Source organism: Plasmopara halstedii (assembly GCF_900000015.1).
Source record: "Plasmopara halstedii genome assembly, contig: Scaffold_1651, whole genome shotgun sequence".
NCBI classification, from domain to species: domain Eukaryota; phylum Oomycota; class Peronosporomycetes; order Peronosporales; family Peronosporaceae; genus Plasmopara; species Plasmopara halstedii.
The window spans coordinates 195,261-207,884 of NW_020188562.1; the positions used below are offsets into that span (position 1 = coordinate 195,261).

The window sequence follows — 12,624 nt, forward strand, 5'->3', positions numbered from 1 at the left end:
CGAGGCAAGTTGGCAGCGTTTGGGGTCGCGTCTATTAGCTCGACGTCGGGGTCGACCGCATCAGCAGGCACAACGGCCGTCAGAGCTGGAAACGTAGACGGAGGAGGCAACGGGAGAAGAGGAGGGGACGACAGCATGGTCAGATGAGTGGCTGGCAAAGAGCCAGTTGGAGGTCCGGAGCCGGCGTAGGGATCCGAGCAAGATGGGCCGACCGTGGTACCCGACTGGATACTGGGTGCGGACCCAGGAGTCAAGCCAATCACAGCGTGAGGGGGTTGGTCGGCGGGGATGGGGAGGCGGAAGCAGCTGGATATTTCATCTTCAGAAAAGGGGATAAACGACTGGAGCGGTGGGCTGGGAGTTGGGGAGTACTTCTGGAGATTTGACTTGCGTAGTAGCCGGCAACTACTCATACGTTCATGTCGACCACTACAAGTTAATTTTTCGAATTTACTAATGCTATTGGCTAGTTTTAGCAACGCTCAACAAAATAATTACATCTAACATTTCTACCACAAGGAAAGCATATTAAGAAATTTCATTTTTCATTGAAAAATTGCATGAAATCCAATTCTCAATAGTCGATAGCAAAGAAAAATTTGTACAGCACATTGTTAAGTGACAACCGATGATATCACTATACTACTTTGTACACGAATACCAAGCCGTGTTCTACTTCGTGGTCCACAAATTAGCGCCTTCTTCGGAATCTGAGTCCCACATGAACGAGTTTGCACCCCACTTGACTCCTTCTTGAGGAGGGCAGCCACCGTGGCGGCTCATATCATCAGGAACTCCTTTTGGAGTCTGGACGTAGAATAGCGAAGCGTGTAGACCAAGCGGAGGCACCGCCAAACCTGTAGAACACTCATTCATGCCATCGCGCTCGATCCTTTCATCGGAGTAACGGTCTAATGAGAAAGGAAAAACGGTCTCACCACCAACTTTAGTCTGGTTATTCAAATATAGGAAAAGGGTGACAAAGCGTTGTGGGTGAAAATGCGGTGCGTAATGTGGCAGCTTGTAGCGCAGCTCTGGTGCGTAACCGACGCGTGCTTCCCATGTGCGAATCGCCAGCTCTGCAAAACTTGGCCAAGCCTGCATGACTTGAAAAAGAACATGATTACGGCCGCGATTTTCCACCATCCAATCGTACCATTCTAAATTGGTCATGCTCGCGATATAGCCCTTTGTATAGTCATCAAGAATGAAGCCTGTGAGCTTTTCTTGGAATGGTACTGTGAACTTTGGGTACAGCTCTCCTCCAGGTTGGGCCACAGCTGGCGCCTTATCGCCAAGATAACTGATGCGTTCCTTTGCCCAACGAACCCATCGAAAAAAGTGTGTAACGGAATTCATATTTTTTTTGGGAAATGTATAGCACAATTCGCCAAGGCCAAGTTCCTCTTCCCATGCCTGGATGATGTGTGGAAGGTATTTAGGGCGCCTCTTCTCATTCATCAAGTCGTTCATCACATTCTCAGCCCCGTCATCTAAATTTGTGCGGATCCACTTCGCTTGGTCGGTATCAAACAACGCCTTGAATCTGTTCGTCTTGTTCATATGGTCATAGAATAGCTCAAGCAACGCATTTGGAAAACTCTTCGAATCTTCGGCATTCGGGAACAGCAAACCACCTTCGCGAAACTTTTCAGGCACCTTGTTCTGGTCCAAACTGCGAAGCTTTTCCGCAGCTACTTTAGTCCACTCCACATAATCTTCAAACGCATATGAATCACTTCCTTTTGGTAAAAATTTACGTGAGTGGAATGTGTCAAAGTGCTGGCGATAAAACTCTCCAGCACCGTAACGCACAAGCTGCATGCGTTCTACGTAAGATGGACTTGGGAGCCGAGCAACTTGAGCCGAGCGCTTCTGAAAATCGCGTACAAACAAACTGTCAGGCAAAAATGCTGTGTGGCTCGTGCGTGATTCAGATACAACTTTAGATGAGTTGGTCCCGTCAACCTTGGATCGATCCAACTTCGGCAATCCAATCTCAATGACCTTGTCCGCCTCTTCTTGGGTAAGAAAAAACTCGACGTCAAATACTTTAGGACTGATTCCCACCATTGTTAGCGTGACACCGTTCTCCAGTAAGTACTTATAGCCTTTTTTAATACCTGGCCACTGCCACAATTCAAAGTCTAGTAACACATGAACAATATTCCTTGTTTTGCGCAATTCATTCCCATCGCGAACAGGATATCCCAGCTGATTGTAAAGCCGCACGCCATTTGCCATTACATCTCGGTCTGCTCCAAGAAATGCTGCAGCCAGTTCGGCTGGCTGCCCAATGCACTCAAATTTTCCATTCCAAGACACATACACACCATCGTTTGCGCCGTTGAGCATGAGAAAGACTTGGCCGTTGCCCATAAACGTTTCCGCTTCCATCGGTTCTGCGATGGGAAAGACTTTCCCGTCAAATAAAATTTCGGCCGTGTAGTTTGTATCGCTGCAATGAAAATCAGTCACAAGTTGGCGAACCTGCAGATCGACTAAATCTGTCGTATATTTGTCTCTTACATTGTCTGGATTCCAGTCGACAAGACTGGGTTTGCCTCCAAAGAGCGAGACCTGGTCCACGAGACCCTGCCAGCCGTCTGTATTAAACGGCACATTTGCGTACCTAACACAAATTGCGGCGAGCGCCACAGCTACAGGTGATAAGGCAAGTAGCAAGAAGCTCAAGCTCTTCTTTGCTGGAGTATGTTGGGGGCTACCCTGAAGTCTCTTCTCGGTGGTGTTCTCGTCGGCCATTTCGAAACTGAAGTTGACCCGGAAACGCGATGGTTTACGTCTGTCGATCGCTGATTGGCTTATATGTAAAGCAAAAGTTATCGTCAGTTTGAGAACGATCCTAAGAAACGAGGGGACAACGAATCGATTACTACACTCTAGGTCAAGGAAAGACTCTATTCTATCAAGATAATGTTGGAAAGACTCAACGCTTAATTTGTTCCAGCAGTCCCTGGCGGATCAACTGCTCTACGTCTACGCGTCGCAGAAAGTGTTGTGAATGAGCTTCTAAGTTTACTAATCCGCTTTCAGTCATGACCTCGCCGCAGTCGCGCAGGACGCGCACTTCTACGTACAAGTCCTTTGGTGGCTTCAAATCCTGAAAATCAATGGAGGGATTAGAAATGAGATAGCGACAGCCACAAATTACGGTGCAGTCTTGTACAGCTGATAAGTCGAGCTCGAAATTGGCCATATAGTCTGTCAAAAGTTGGTCGTACTGATTGAAGAATTGTATTTCGCGCTGACCAAGGCTGCATCAAGAGTCAGTCATCGATACACGTATGTCTAATCCAGATATCATAAATTTCTCACTTCTGGGCTAGTTGGGACGGTATGATGGTGCCTACTTCCCACCGAAGTGCCTTAATCTTTTTCATACGATAATGTCTGCAGGCGCAATATCGTGAGCCCAATCCTTTCTGACACTTTTAAAATACTAAGTAATCGATCCACCCACATGTAGGCGATGAGACAGCGCTTGTTTCGTAAAAGACTTTGATGATTGATGACTAGGCCACACTGTACGGCCATGTGCTCAGCTAGGTTGTCTTCAAAGGTACTGTCCAGTATAAGTAGCAGCAAGATATCAGCAGCTAATGTTTGGTATCTCATCCACAATCTAGAAAGCAAGCTATACGCCATCTTCCGGGCAATCTCCTCATCCAACAGCCCCGACTCCTCCACTACCTGCCGCACTAAGTCTTCCTACGCAATACCAAACGTCACTAATTAGCAGCCGACGTTGCGGATATTACCAGCTATTAAGTCCCACATTGTATGGTGGCAGCCAGTCACTGCGCTGAAGTTCGCGCAGCAACTCTCGTCCCTTTGCATTTAGCGCCATTTTTTCTTATCGAACTTAAGACAAATAAAATTGCTTTTGTCAGAGTGATGGTTACCGCGTCGCTTAAACATGTCAGCTTCAACCCGCATGGCACAACCTGCCTGCAATCCTTCCAATGAGCTTCATCTAAAGTCTCGCTCTGATTTAACGGCTACTCAAGCCGAAGAGCTGGCTGCTCAGTTCCGCATCAGCGACACTGATGAAAGCGGAACTATTGACGAGCGAGAATTTCGTGCATTGCTGACCCGCATGGGGCTCCAGATTAGCGCTGCGGAGATTGACGCTCTTGTGGCTAACATTGATGCCAATGGTGATGGCCTCTTAGACTATGCCGAGGTTGTGCAGATGATCATCCAGCTTCAGTCCGGCAACGTAAAGTTTAAGGCGCTGGAAAAGCTTCTGGATGCATTAAACACAACGCCATTAGCGCTACTGGAACGGGAAGCAGCCAGATACAATTTACAGGTTGAGTATTTGCTTTTGAATGATAATGAAGAGGATGCAGCATCCATTGATCAGCTGTCTGAGAGGTTTCAGATGCAGCTGGAGCTTGTGGGCAAAGTATGCGGTCCGGCGGGCAGAGATTCTATCAAAGCTACAGGTGCAACAATACGAGAAGCCAAGTTTAATGCTGCAAAAATTGCACTGAAGAAGATTCAAAATTTGCCACCTGGGCTGGTCGGTCCACCAGGAGAACTTCCCGAGCAGTGGGAAAAATGGTTGTTTGATAACATAGAGAGAGGAGCTAGTCTCAAGAAATTAATGCAAACATTGGTTAAGAAAGGATTCAGGTTGACAACAAACCTGGCTATAATGCAAAAGATCTCGACTAGGGCATCATCATATCGACTACGGACTAAGGTGCGGACATGATAGCTATGCATGTTTTTGGCCACAAGTATTGTATCTATAGCTAACTCGTCCTGGTTGCTACTGTTCGGCTACAGCGAAACGCACCAAGTAGTATTTACGGAACTGAATCCACCAAATCTTATGTACTAAACAGTTCTGACACTCCGAATCTGGAATCCCCTGGCACGTCACCGCGCACAAAGCGTAATATCTCTAAAGTGGAGAAACTACCGTCATCTACAGTGCAAGTGCTGCACCCTCAGTGGGCTTTCTGGTGCCAACAGGAGCTTGATCGAGGAATTGATGGTACTTTTGTTTTAAACGAGCTGGTGGCGCAAGGTTTTAACTCGAAAAAAAATCCTCTGTTCACTCAGCGGCTTCTTCGCACTTTTAAAAGCCGCGACGACTGTTGCAGCAACGGTGCTACATCTCTTTGTACTACAGTGTCAAAACCATTCTCTTTTTTGCACGTTCTGGAACAAGGTATCTTGCACGAAATTGAGCTATTTGTTTTTGGTGGGCAAGACGTGAATGCTTCTCTGCTTGATGTCGCTACTAACTTGAAGCAATCGCCGCTGCATATCGCTTGCAAAAACGGTTTCGGCTCAATTGCAAAGCTGCTGCTTAAGCATGGCGCTCATGTCGATCAGCTTGATTCGTTTCATCGCACTCCATTGATGGTTGCTGCACGATCTGGTCACAGCGAAACAGCGGCTCTACTGCTGGAGAATAATGCTGACATATATCAGCTAGATAACTTAAAGAACTCAGGTCTGCATTGGGCTGCGTTCAGTGGAAGCTCGACAATCACCTCACAACTGCTACGCGCACACGATGACGCTTTCCGATTATTCATTACGAATCTACCGCAACGACGTGGCGTTTGCTACAAGCAACTGCTGCAAAATGCGTACGAAATCACTATGGACAACAAATTGCAGGAAAATGAAACTCGTCGATATCACTATACGTGGTTGTTTGAATCCGTACAATGGCTACACAAGGAGATTTTGAATGAAAAATCGGACGATTCTCGATTTTGCAAGATGCCAGCTCCACAAAAACCATTCATGGACTACCTTATTTTGCAATATCATTCAAAGCTTTTAAATAGTGGCATTCGTGAAGCCGACGGAAATGAGAACAAGAGAGACTCAAACAGAAAACAAGCAAGACACTGCAAGGAAGGCAATTTGGCAGACTGGCTGTCGTTATCTGAGATGGGTTTCTTTTTAGATACGTATCTGCGAGATGTGTACAAGCACCAAGCGAATCTCCAGGGTCGCACGGCATTGCACTTAGCATGTGATGAAAATTTGGTGTGTACTCATGAAAGGGTGATTCAGTGTCTTGCAGAAAGACATGGAAGTAGTCCGTTCTCACTAGATCACAGTAGTCAGACTCCCATTCAGCTTTTGTTAGCTTGTCGAGGTCGACCGGGTAGTCCGAAAGGAGATGCGAAAATGGAGTGTAGCATACTACAGCAGCGAATAAAGCGTGGTCATACGAACAAAGAAAATCGTGACAAGAAACGTCTTACTCTTCGCCGAAAAGCTTGGCTTGAGGAAATAAATCGAGTGGCTAAAGAATTTAACAAACCGGAGACCTTAAATCGTATGCACAAGCATGTTCAGGAGAAGAATAGTATGGCCGTGGCTCATGGCGCTGTCTGGATTGTCCACAAAGAGCCACAAAGCCAAAATACTGTCTTTGAGCATATTCAAAGTGGATTTGTTCAGCGTCAGGTGCCAGCTCAGCTCGTAGAAGAAGGTCGCACTCAGCTTGGCTGGAAAGAAAAGATGGGGATGAATGCTCGCTTCACTGAACGCAATCAGCTGCATCCAGAGTGGGAACTCTATTGCATTAACGGCACTGACATTAACTTCTTTTTTAATCGCGATACAAAGATTTGTCAGTGGGTGTTACCCGAGGGGTTATCAGTTCAGGATTGGCGGACAAAACGAATTTTTGAGAGTGCAGAACAGCTCAAAGATGAGTCAGACCAAGCTAGCCTTACTATTCAGTTTTCTGGGTTCGCATCTGCAGCAATTGTTGAAGATGCTGTGAAAGGCCGAATGCTTGGGAGCTGGCGTGAATGTGTGGGATTCGGTGGTATCACATTTTACCTCAACACTCTTGACAACCGAATTTTTGTTGAAAAACCCGAGGAAGTGCTTTTGCATGAAAGTTACCGATATGCTCATGTCTTGATTTCAGATCGTAGCGAAGTGATTGAAGTTCATGATCGAGGCTGGCATCACTATCATGATCCACAGACATCATATACTTATTACTATAATGAACTATCTGGAGACTGGGTAGATGACACAACTGTAACAAAGGCGTTTCTGGATCAAATTCGACTTCCAAAGCTTCAAGAAAAGGCTGTTACCTCGATTGAAGAATTACGTCGCCATCAAGAGGAAGAAGAATGGAAACTAGCGCTGCAACGAGCCCGTAAACACGACAGAGATTCTCAAATTGCAAGCGAAGTCAATCTCAAGGCATCAGCGCAGCAACACCAAGAGGATGAAGAGCTCGAATCTACTTTGCGTCATTTGAAAGCCAGTGTCACTATGGAGCATCTATCAACTCAGTATGACGATTTTCATGCGGAAGCCAAAAGTTATCAAAATTTATACGAGAAGCACACGATCGAAGACGGTAAAAATACAAGGTGTAGAAGCCCGACGTATGTCGACACGCGATTCCGTCAAGAGCGCAAAGTCTACATCTGGGCTAGAAAAAATAATTTACTGACCTCAATTGATCCAGCACGCAAGGATACCTGGCTTGTAAGTAAACGAAGCGAGGAGATAGAGGATGACCTGAATGTGGCTGAGCTTGAGAACGCTAGGCTTGAGGACACTGACGACAAGCCTGCGATACGAGAGCGGCGTCGTGTCAGTCGAATATTGACGCGTACTGAAGAGCGTTTTCGTTTGGGACTAGCACTGTGTCGCTGGGGTTGCGAAGTATGGCTTCCACGTGGGCTTACTCTCGAACGACACGAGTGTGCGGAATGTCCACGAAGGCTTATGATTTGCCGCTTAGGTTGCTCACAAATTATGGAGCACCAGCAGTGGCGCGAGGTTATATATGATCACGAGTCTGAGAACAATGAGCAATGCTCACATCGTATCGTGTTTTGCCCGCGAGAATGTGGGGTGTGGTTACCACACTTTGAATTGGAGGAGTCGCATTTCAAAAATCTGTGTGTCAAAAGGCCCGCTGGAAATTTACATTGTCGACTGGGATGCGGCCAAGTGTATCGAGGAGGATCAAATGAGCTGCTAACTCTGGAACAGATACGTATCGCTCATGAAGAAGATGATTGTGAATTACGTAAGGTTAAGTGTACGTGGCCCAAATGTGACGCGATGATTTTGGCAAACGAACGTAAAAATCACCGTCGTGCCCACTTGCTATCGTCTGGAATATCTAACTTTGTGACTGCTGCAGTGCACGAATACAAGGTCCCTCGTGACGTAAAGCAGCTAAAGCTTCAAGCTTGGGGTGCAGGAGGTGGTAGTGGACTCTTGCGCAATCATTTTGTAGGCCACGGTGGTGGCGGCGCGTTTGTTGAAGGAATCTGCCCGGTCTATTCCGGAGAAATACTTTACTTTTCAATTGGGTCAGGAGGCGCTGGGGGCAAATTTGCTCGTATGGTTGAGCAACCAGATGATGAGAGATATGATTTTCAGATTGGCGAGAAGAGCAAAAAAGTACCTGGTGGCGTTCTTGTCTCCGCTCAAGTGTCTACAGCAATGGGGGGACATCCTGGTGGCGGTTGTGGACATAGTGGCAATAAGGAATCGGCCTGTGGTGGTGGAGGAGGCTTTACGAGTATTTTTCGCAAAGGCGCTTATGGAATCGAATATATCTTAGTTGCTGGGGGTGGAGGTGGAGGAGGTACGTGTCGAAGCGGAGGGGGAGGTGGTACGCGCGATGGTAAATTAAGTCAAGCAGGTGATGACATTCGTTGTGGTCGTCCGGGTGAAAATGCTGCTGGTGGAGCTGCTGGAATGTGCGATGAGTACAATCCTATCTGCAAATTTGTTGGTAAAAATGGATCATCGATGCTTGGTGGTGATGGTGCTGAATTTGGAGGAGGTGGAGGTGGAGGGCTTTTTGGTGGGGGCGGCGGGGGATTTTCGCCGGGAATTGCCGGAGGAGGTGGCGGAGGATCTAGCTATGTAAATACTGATCTCTTGGTCGCGAAAAGTATTCGTGTTGAATCGGGTAAAGTCATTTCGCCTGGTGGGATGAATGAAAATCCACCACAAAGTGTACGAGATGCTTATTGGGATGTAGTCGATGGGAGTGTAGGCCAGGGTGGGACCGGATCAACGCGAGAAACTGCGTGTGGCAATCATGGTGGAGTACGGATCGCAAGACCTGGGTTTTTTGACGACATGAAACGCCATCGTTAATAGCGCCGTATTGCTACAGCTGTATCAAATAATTTGAACAAGTAGTTAACACCGCTCGTTTAAGATGATCTATACGGTTGTTGAGGTCATTCTGGCAATCAAGCTAGTCCCAAATCAATTGAAATGTTTGGCAGCGAAGGCTAAAAGCAGATCTGTTCTTAGCCGAATTTCAAAAGTGATCGAAATACATACCTCTATCATGGATACATACTGATGGTTAAGAAAGAATGCCCAATCGTGTAATATATTTTGAGAAAATGAGTGGCTTCCCAATCGACCTACTAGAAACCTCATTTTGTGGGCATCTTGTACATCATGTGATGGGAAGCTTAAGCTGTCAGGTGGATCAATACTTCAGCTACTCACCGCAAACTTGAGGCTATGAATCCCACATGACGTTCTGTTTGATAGCCGATGACAGGGTATGCTTAAGCGTGCATTTGTCAATTTCGATACTTGTGAACGATATCACTTCAACGCCCATAAGGCTATAGGCTTTTGTGATATACATCTCAAGACAAACTCAGTTTTTATCTCAGGCGAGGTTAAAAGACTTGACCATGTTACTGAGTGACAATTGACATTTTACTTAAGTAAATGCGACAAATTCTGACAGTAGCTACACGGATCGCATAGACGAGCGTAGGGTTTACAACTCAAAGACATCAGATTTTATGCTTAAGCTGAGTGATCTCATTACTCATTTTTCTCGCAAACACTTTGTTGTGGTTTACATAAGCTCAAGCTTAACTTCCTTTGGAGCCTTAAAGTTGGCATCCTCTAGATCGAAGCGCTTCATGTAGGCGTCCAAGTCAGCCTGCAGCTCGCTTTGTTCTTCGGTCGACAGCTTGATCACTTGGCCCTGCTTAGATTCCAAGTCAGACGCGTACGCACGCAACTCCTTGGAAAAAAGAGCAGCTACGTCATCCTCCTTACTTTCGTCCACGTCGACGTTACCTAAAATGTCCAGAGCGTGTCTGAAAGCGGTCTCCTTGAGCTTCTTGTCGCCCTTTTGGACGACGGTGCGAACCTTCGAAGTGGCGGAAGCTACCATGCATCTTTGCAGCTCCAGTTTGTAACTGCTTTCAATTTGGCGGATAGACTCAAGATTTTTGACAAAGGTGTCACGCGTCTTGTGGCGCAATTTGTAAGCTTGCACTTTGCACATAAGAGCTATAGCTTCCTTGTGAGCCTCGGCAACGGCAGCAATATCCTCGTGGATGTTAAGCATTGACTTGTGAGTTTCAAGCGTTTCCTTTGCTAAGGCCAGGTTCGCATCTTCCACTGCATTGTGCTCGCTACCACAAAACAATCAGAGTTACGCTTTGTTCTTGAAAATTTTCTTGTAAGTCACCATTCTCACCTTAAAATAGCAGCTGCGCGTTCATCAAAGTACGAAGCGATCATTTCACCGCCAAACTTGTAAGTAGCCGTGCAGAAGAGCAGGAAGCAGCAGGCTAATTGCGACTCTTCATTGAGAACGTAAAACTATTTCAAATACAAAATATTGAAAATTCGATGGCAATTTAAGCCGCTATTGGACTAATCCTTACATGGTTCGAGATAGCGGGGATGGCCAGGGCACCGATAATTGGGGCCGAAATCTTCCAGTCCGTCAGGCCAGCTTGATCCAGTAAGCCCTGCGTCGGCACTGGAATCTCCTCCGCCTGAGCTTCATCCTTGCGTACACTTCCTGTGGAGTGAAAGCTCATTGGGCGAAGCGTTTTTACATATTGAAGCTTTGATGAGCTGAGCGCAGCCTTACGAAGAGCGTTGCGGCCAAGCATTGAAATAGATGTACCAGAAAACTGTTTGGGCTCAACCGATCGGAAAATATGGGCGGATGAAGGCACTCCCCCTTATCGCAACGTAATACCCAATGCATTACGTTGCGCAACATTGGTTTTTGAATATTGCACTAACGAAATAATGTCTTAAGAAAATATCAGAATAACATATTTTCTCGCAGCAAAAAGAAATAAAATGATAAAACAGAGTAAATAGCCTGCAAAACGAGGGGCAGCAGTATATTACGCTAAACTGTTGTAATCAGATTCTTTGTTGGTTTTCTATTTTATTGAATGAGAACAGATATCAAATAACCACAGAAGTAAAAACATATCAATTTTATGGAGTTACACATATCAGTAATTTGCCGAGGTAAAAAAACAAACATTCTGTGTAAAGGGTCAATTACCCTTACACATTTTAACACACTTGTGAAAAAATTCACATTATACTTGGTGTAACGAGGGGCTGGTAGGGAGGGTGCGAGTCACATAATGGCGTGGCTACACTTAAACAAGAAGTCAGTACGTGGCTGGAACAGCCAGTAGTTATACATTTAATCAGGTTTTACTACATAGACAGGAAAATTTATAGATTTAGATGTAGGCGGCTGTGCCGCAAAAATTACAGTTTACGTTTCCAACGGAAGATTCAATAAGCCTTGATTTAGGTTGTATATAACGGGGTTACAGGTGCCTGGTAACAGCGGTGTGTATCACACGAGATGTGCATGCAGTAGTTATGCGTGTATTTAGATTTTACTATATATATTTAGTATATTTAGAAAAAATAAATTTTTAGAATTAGGATAAAAAGTAAATAAAAATCAGTTTGGATTTTAAACGAAAGAGCTAATTAGCCTTGGGTAAGGCAATAATTACATTTGGAGTAAGCGGATTGCGATCCGCTAACTCGTACTTATTCTAAGCATAGAAAGAAAGGTCGGTGACCTAACTTACGCTTCCTCAAAGCACAAAGCTACGGTAGCCCCGCTGCAGATTATTACAGCGATATCACGATCTTATGACAAAGAATGTAGACGCTGCATATGTCCAGTAACTTACGCTTAATGAGATATATCGCCAACTTTTATGGATAATTGGCTTCTCGCTTTTGTTATCTGCATGTCGCTATTGCATATCTTGGCTTACGGGCACTCTGACTCATACAAAGCGTGTAACGCCAATATAAAATCTTTGACTTTGCTACGAAGTGGTAACCGACCTAATATTGCAATAAAATTGCCGCGCTCTTTGCACAGAAGCCGCACTGACTGGAACGTCCGCGTTTGATTTTGCGCAGATGATGTATTCAGAGGCCGTCCCACCAACTTTGGAATACGAGTTTCCAAGTTTTAGCACCTTATACTTGCTCAATTTCAAATGTTTTATTTCGAAGTAAACTAGCTAAAGTGATACTCAAAATGTATGCGTTGTTAGCTTCATTAATGTATCGTATACAATGGATAGCGTTAGGATGCGAACAATGTCTCTCACAAAAACCTTCACTATCACTTGTTGGAAACAAGTCAAGTCTCCACCTAAGTAAACCAGGAGGGGTTATGAAACTCCCACCCATTTGCATAATTACATAACTACAAGCAGAATACATTCACTTGGAAACTCACCTTCAAACCACCAGGTCCTTCCTTCTTATCTGTCATTTACAGCACTTTGCGCAGAA

At 45.4% G+C, this 12,624-nt stretch overlaps 4 protein-coding genes across 4 annotated transcripts; 1 reads left to right on the forward strand and 3 right to left on the reverse strand.

The window, feature by feature from the left end:
• Nucleotides 1–672: 672 nt before the first annotated feature.
• PHALS_01917 (hypothetical protein PPTG_14571) lies at nucleotides 673–2,763 on the reverse strand (the record flags this gene model as incomplete). The annotated part of the gene is made up of 3 exons (XM_024716399.1): nucleotides 673–2,458; nucleotides 2,530–2,580; nucleotides 2,633–2,763. 3 exons carry the CDS (start codon nucleotides 2,761–2,763, stop codon nucleotides 673–675), a joined length of 1,968 nt encoding a protein of 655 aa, XP_024582002.1.
• A 184-nt stretch (nucleotides 2,764–2,947) lies between these two features.
• PHALS_01918 (Predicted alpha-helical protein, potentially involved in replication/repair) lies at nucleotides 2,948–3,868 on the reverse strand (the record flags this gene model as incomplete). The annotated part of the gene is made up of 4 exons (XM_024716400.1): nucleotides 2,948–3,275; nucleotides 3,337–3,411; nucleotides 3,482–3,729; nucleotides 3,797–3,868. The coding sequence occupies 4 exons, from the start codon at nucleotides 3,866–3,868 to the stop codon at nucleotides 2,948–2,950; spliced, it is 723 nt and encodes a 240-aa protein (XP_024582003.1).
• Nucleotides 3,869–3,937: 69 nt separating this feature from the next.
• On the forward strand, nucleotides 3,938–9,153 carry PHALS_01919 (tnf receptor associated factor 4; the record flags this gene model as incomplete). The annotated part of the gene is made up of 4 exons (XM_024716402.1): nucleotides 3,938–4,333; nucleotides 4,406–4,729; nucleotides 4,816–8,566; nucleotides 8,690–9,153. 4 exons carry the CDS (start codon nucleotides 3,938–3,940, stop codon nucleotides 9,151–9,153), a joined length of 4,935 nt encoding a protein of 1,644 aa, XP_024582004.1.
• Nucleotides 9,154–9,883: 730 nt separating this feature from the next.
• PHALS_01920 (atp synthase subunit mitochondrial) lies at nucleotides 9,884–10,940 on the reverse strand (the record flags this gene model as incomplete). The annotated part of the gene is made up of 3 exons (XM_024716403.1): nucleotides 9,884–10,451; nucleotides 10,517–10,641; nucleotides 10,707–10,940. 3 exons carry the CDS (start codon nucleotides 10,938–10,940, stop codon nucleotides 9,884–9,886), a joined length of 927 nt encoding a protein of 308 aa, XP_024582005.1.
• Between the last annotated feature and the right edge of the window lie 1,684 nt (nucleotides 10,941–12,624).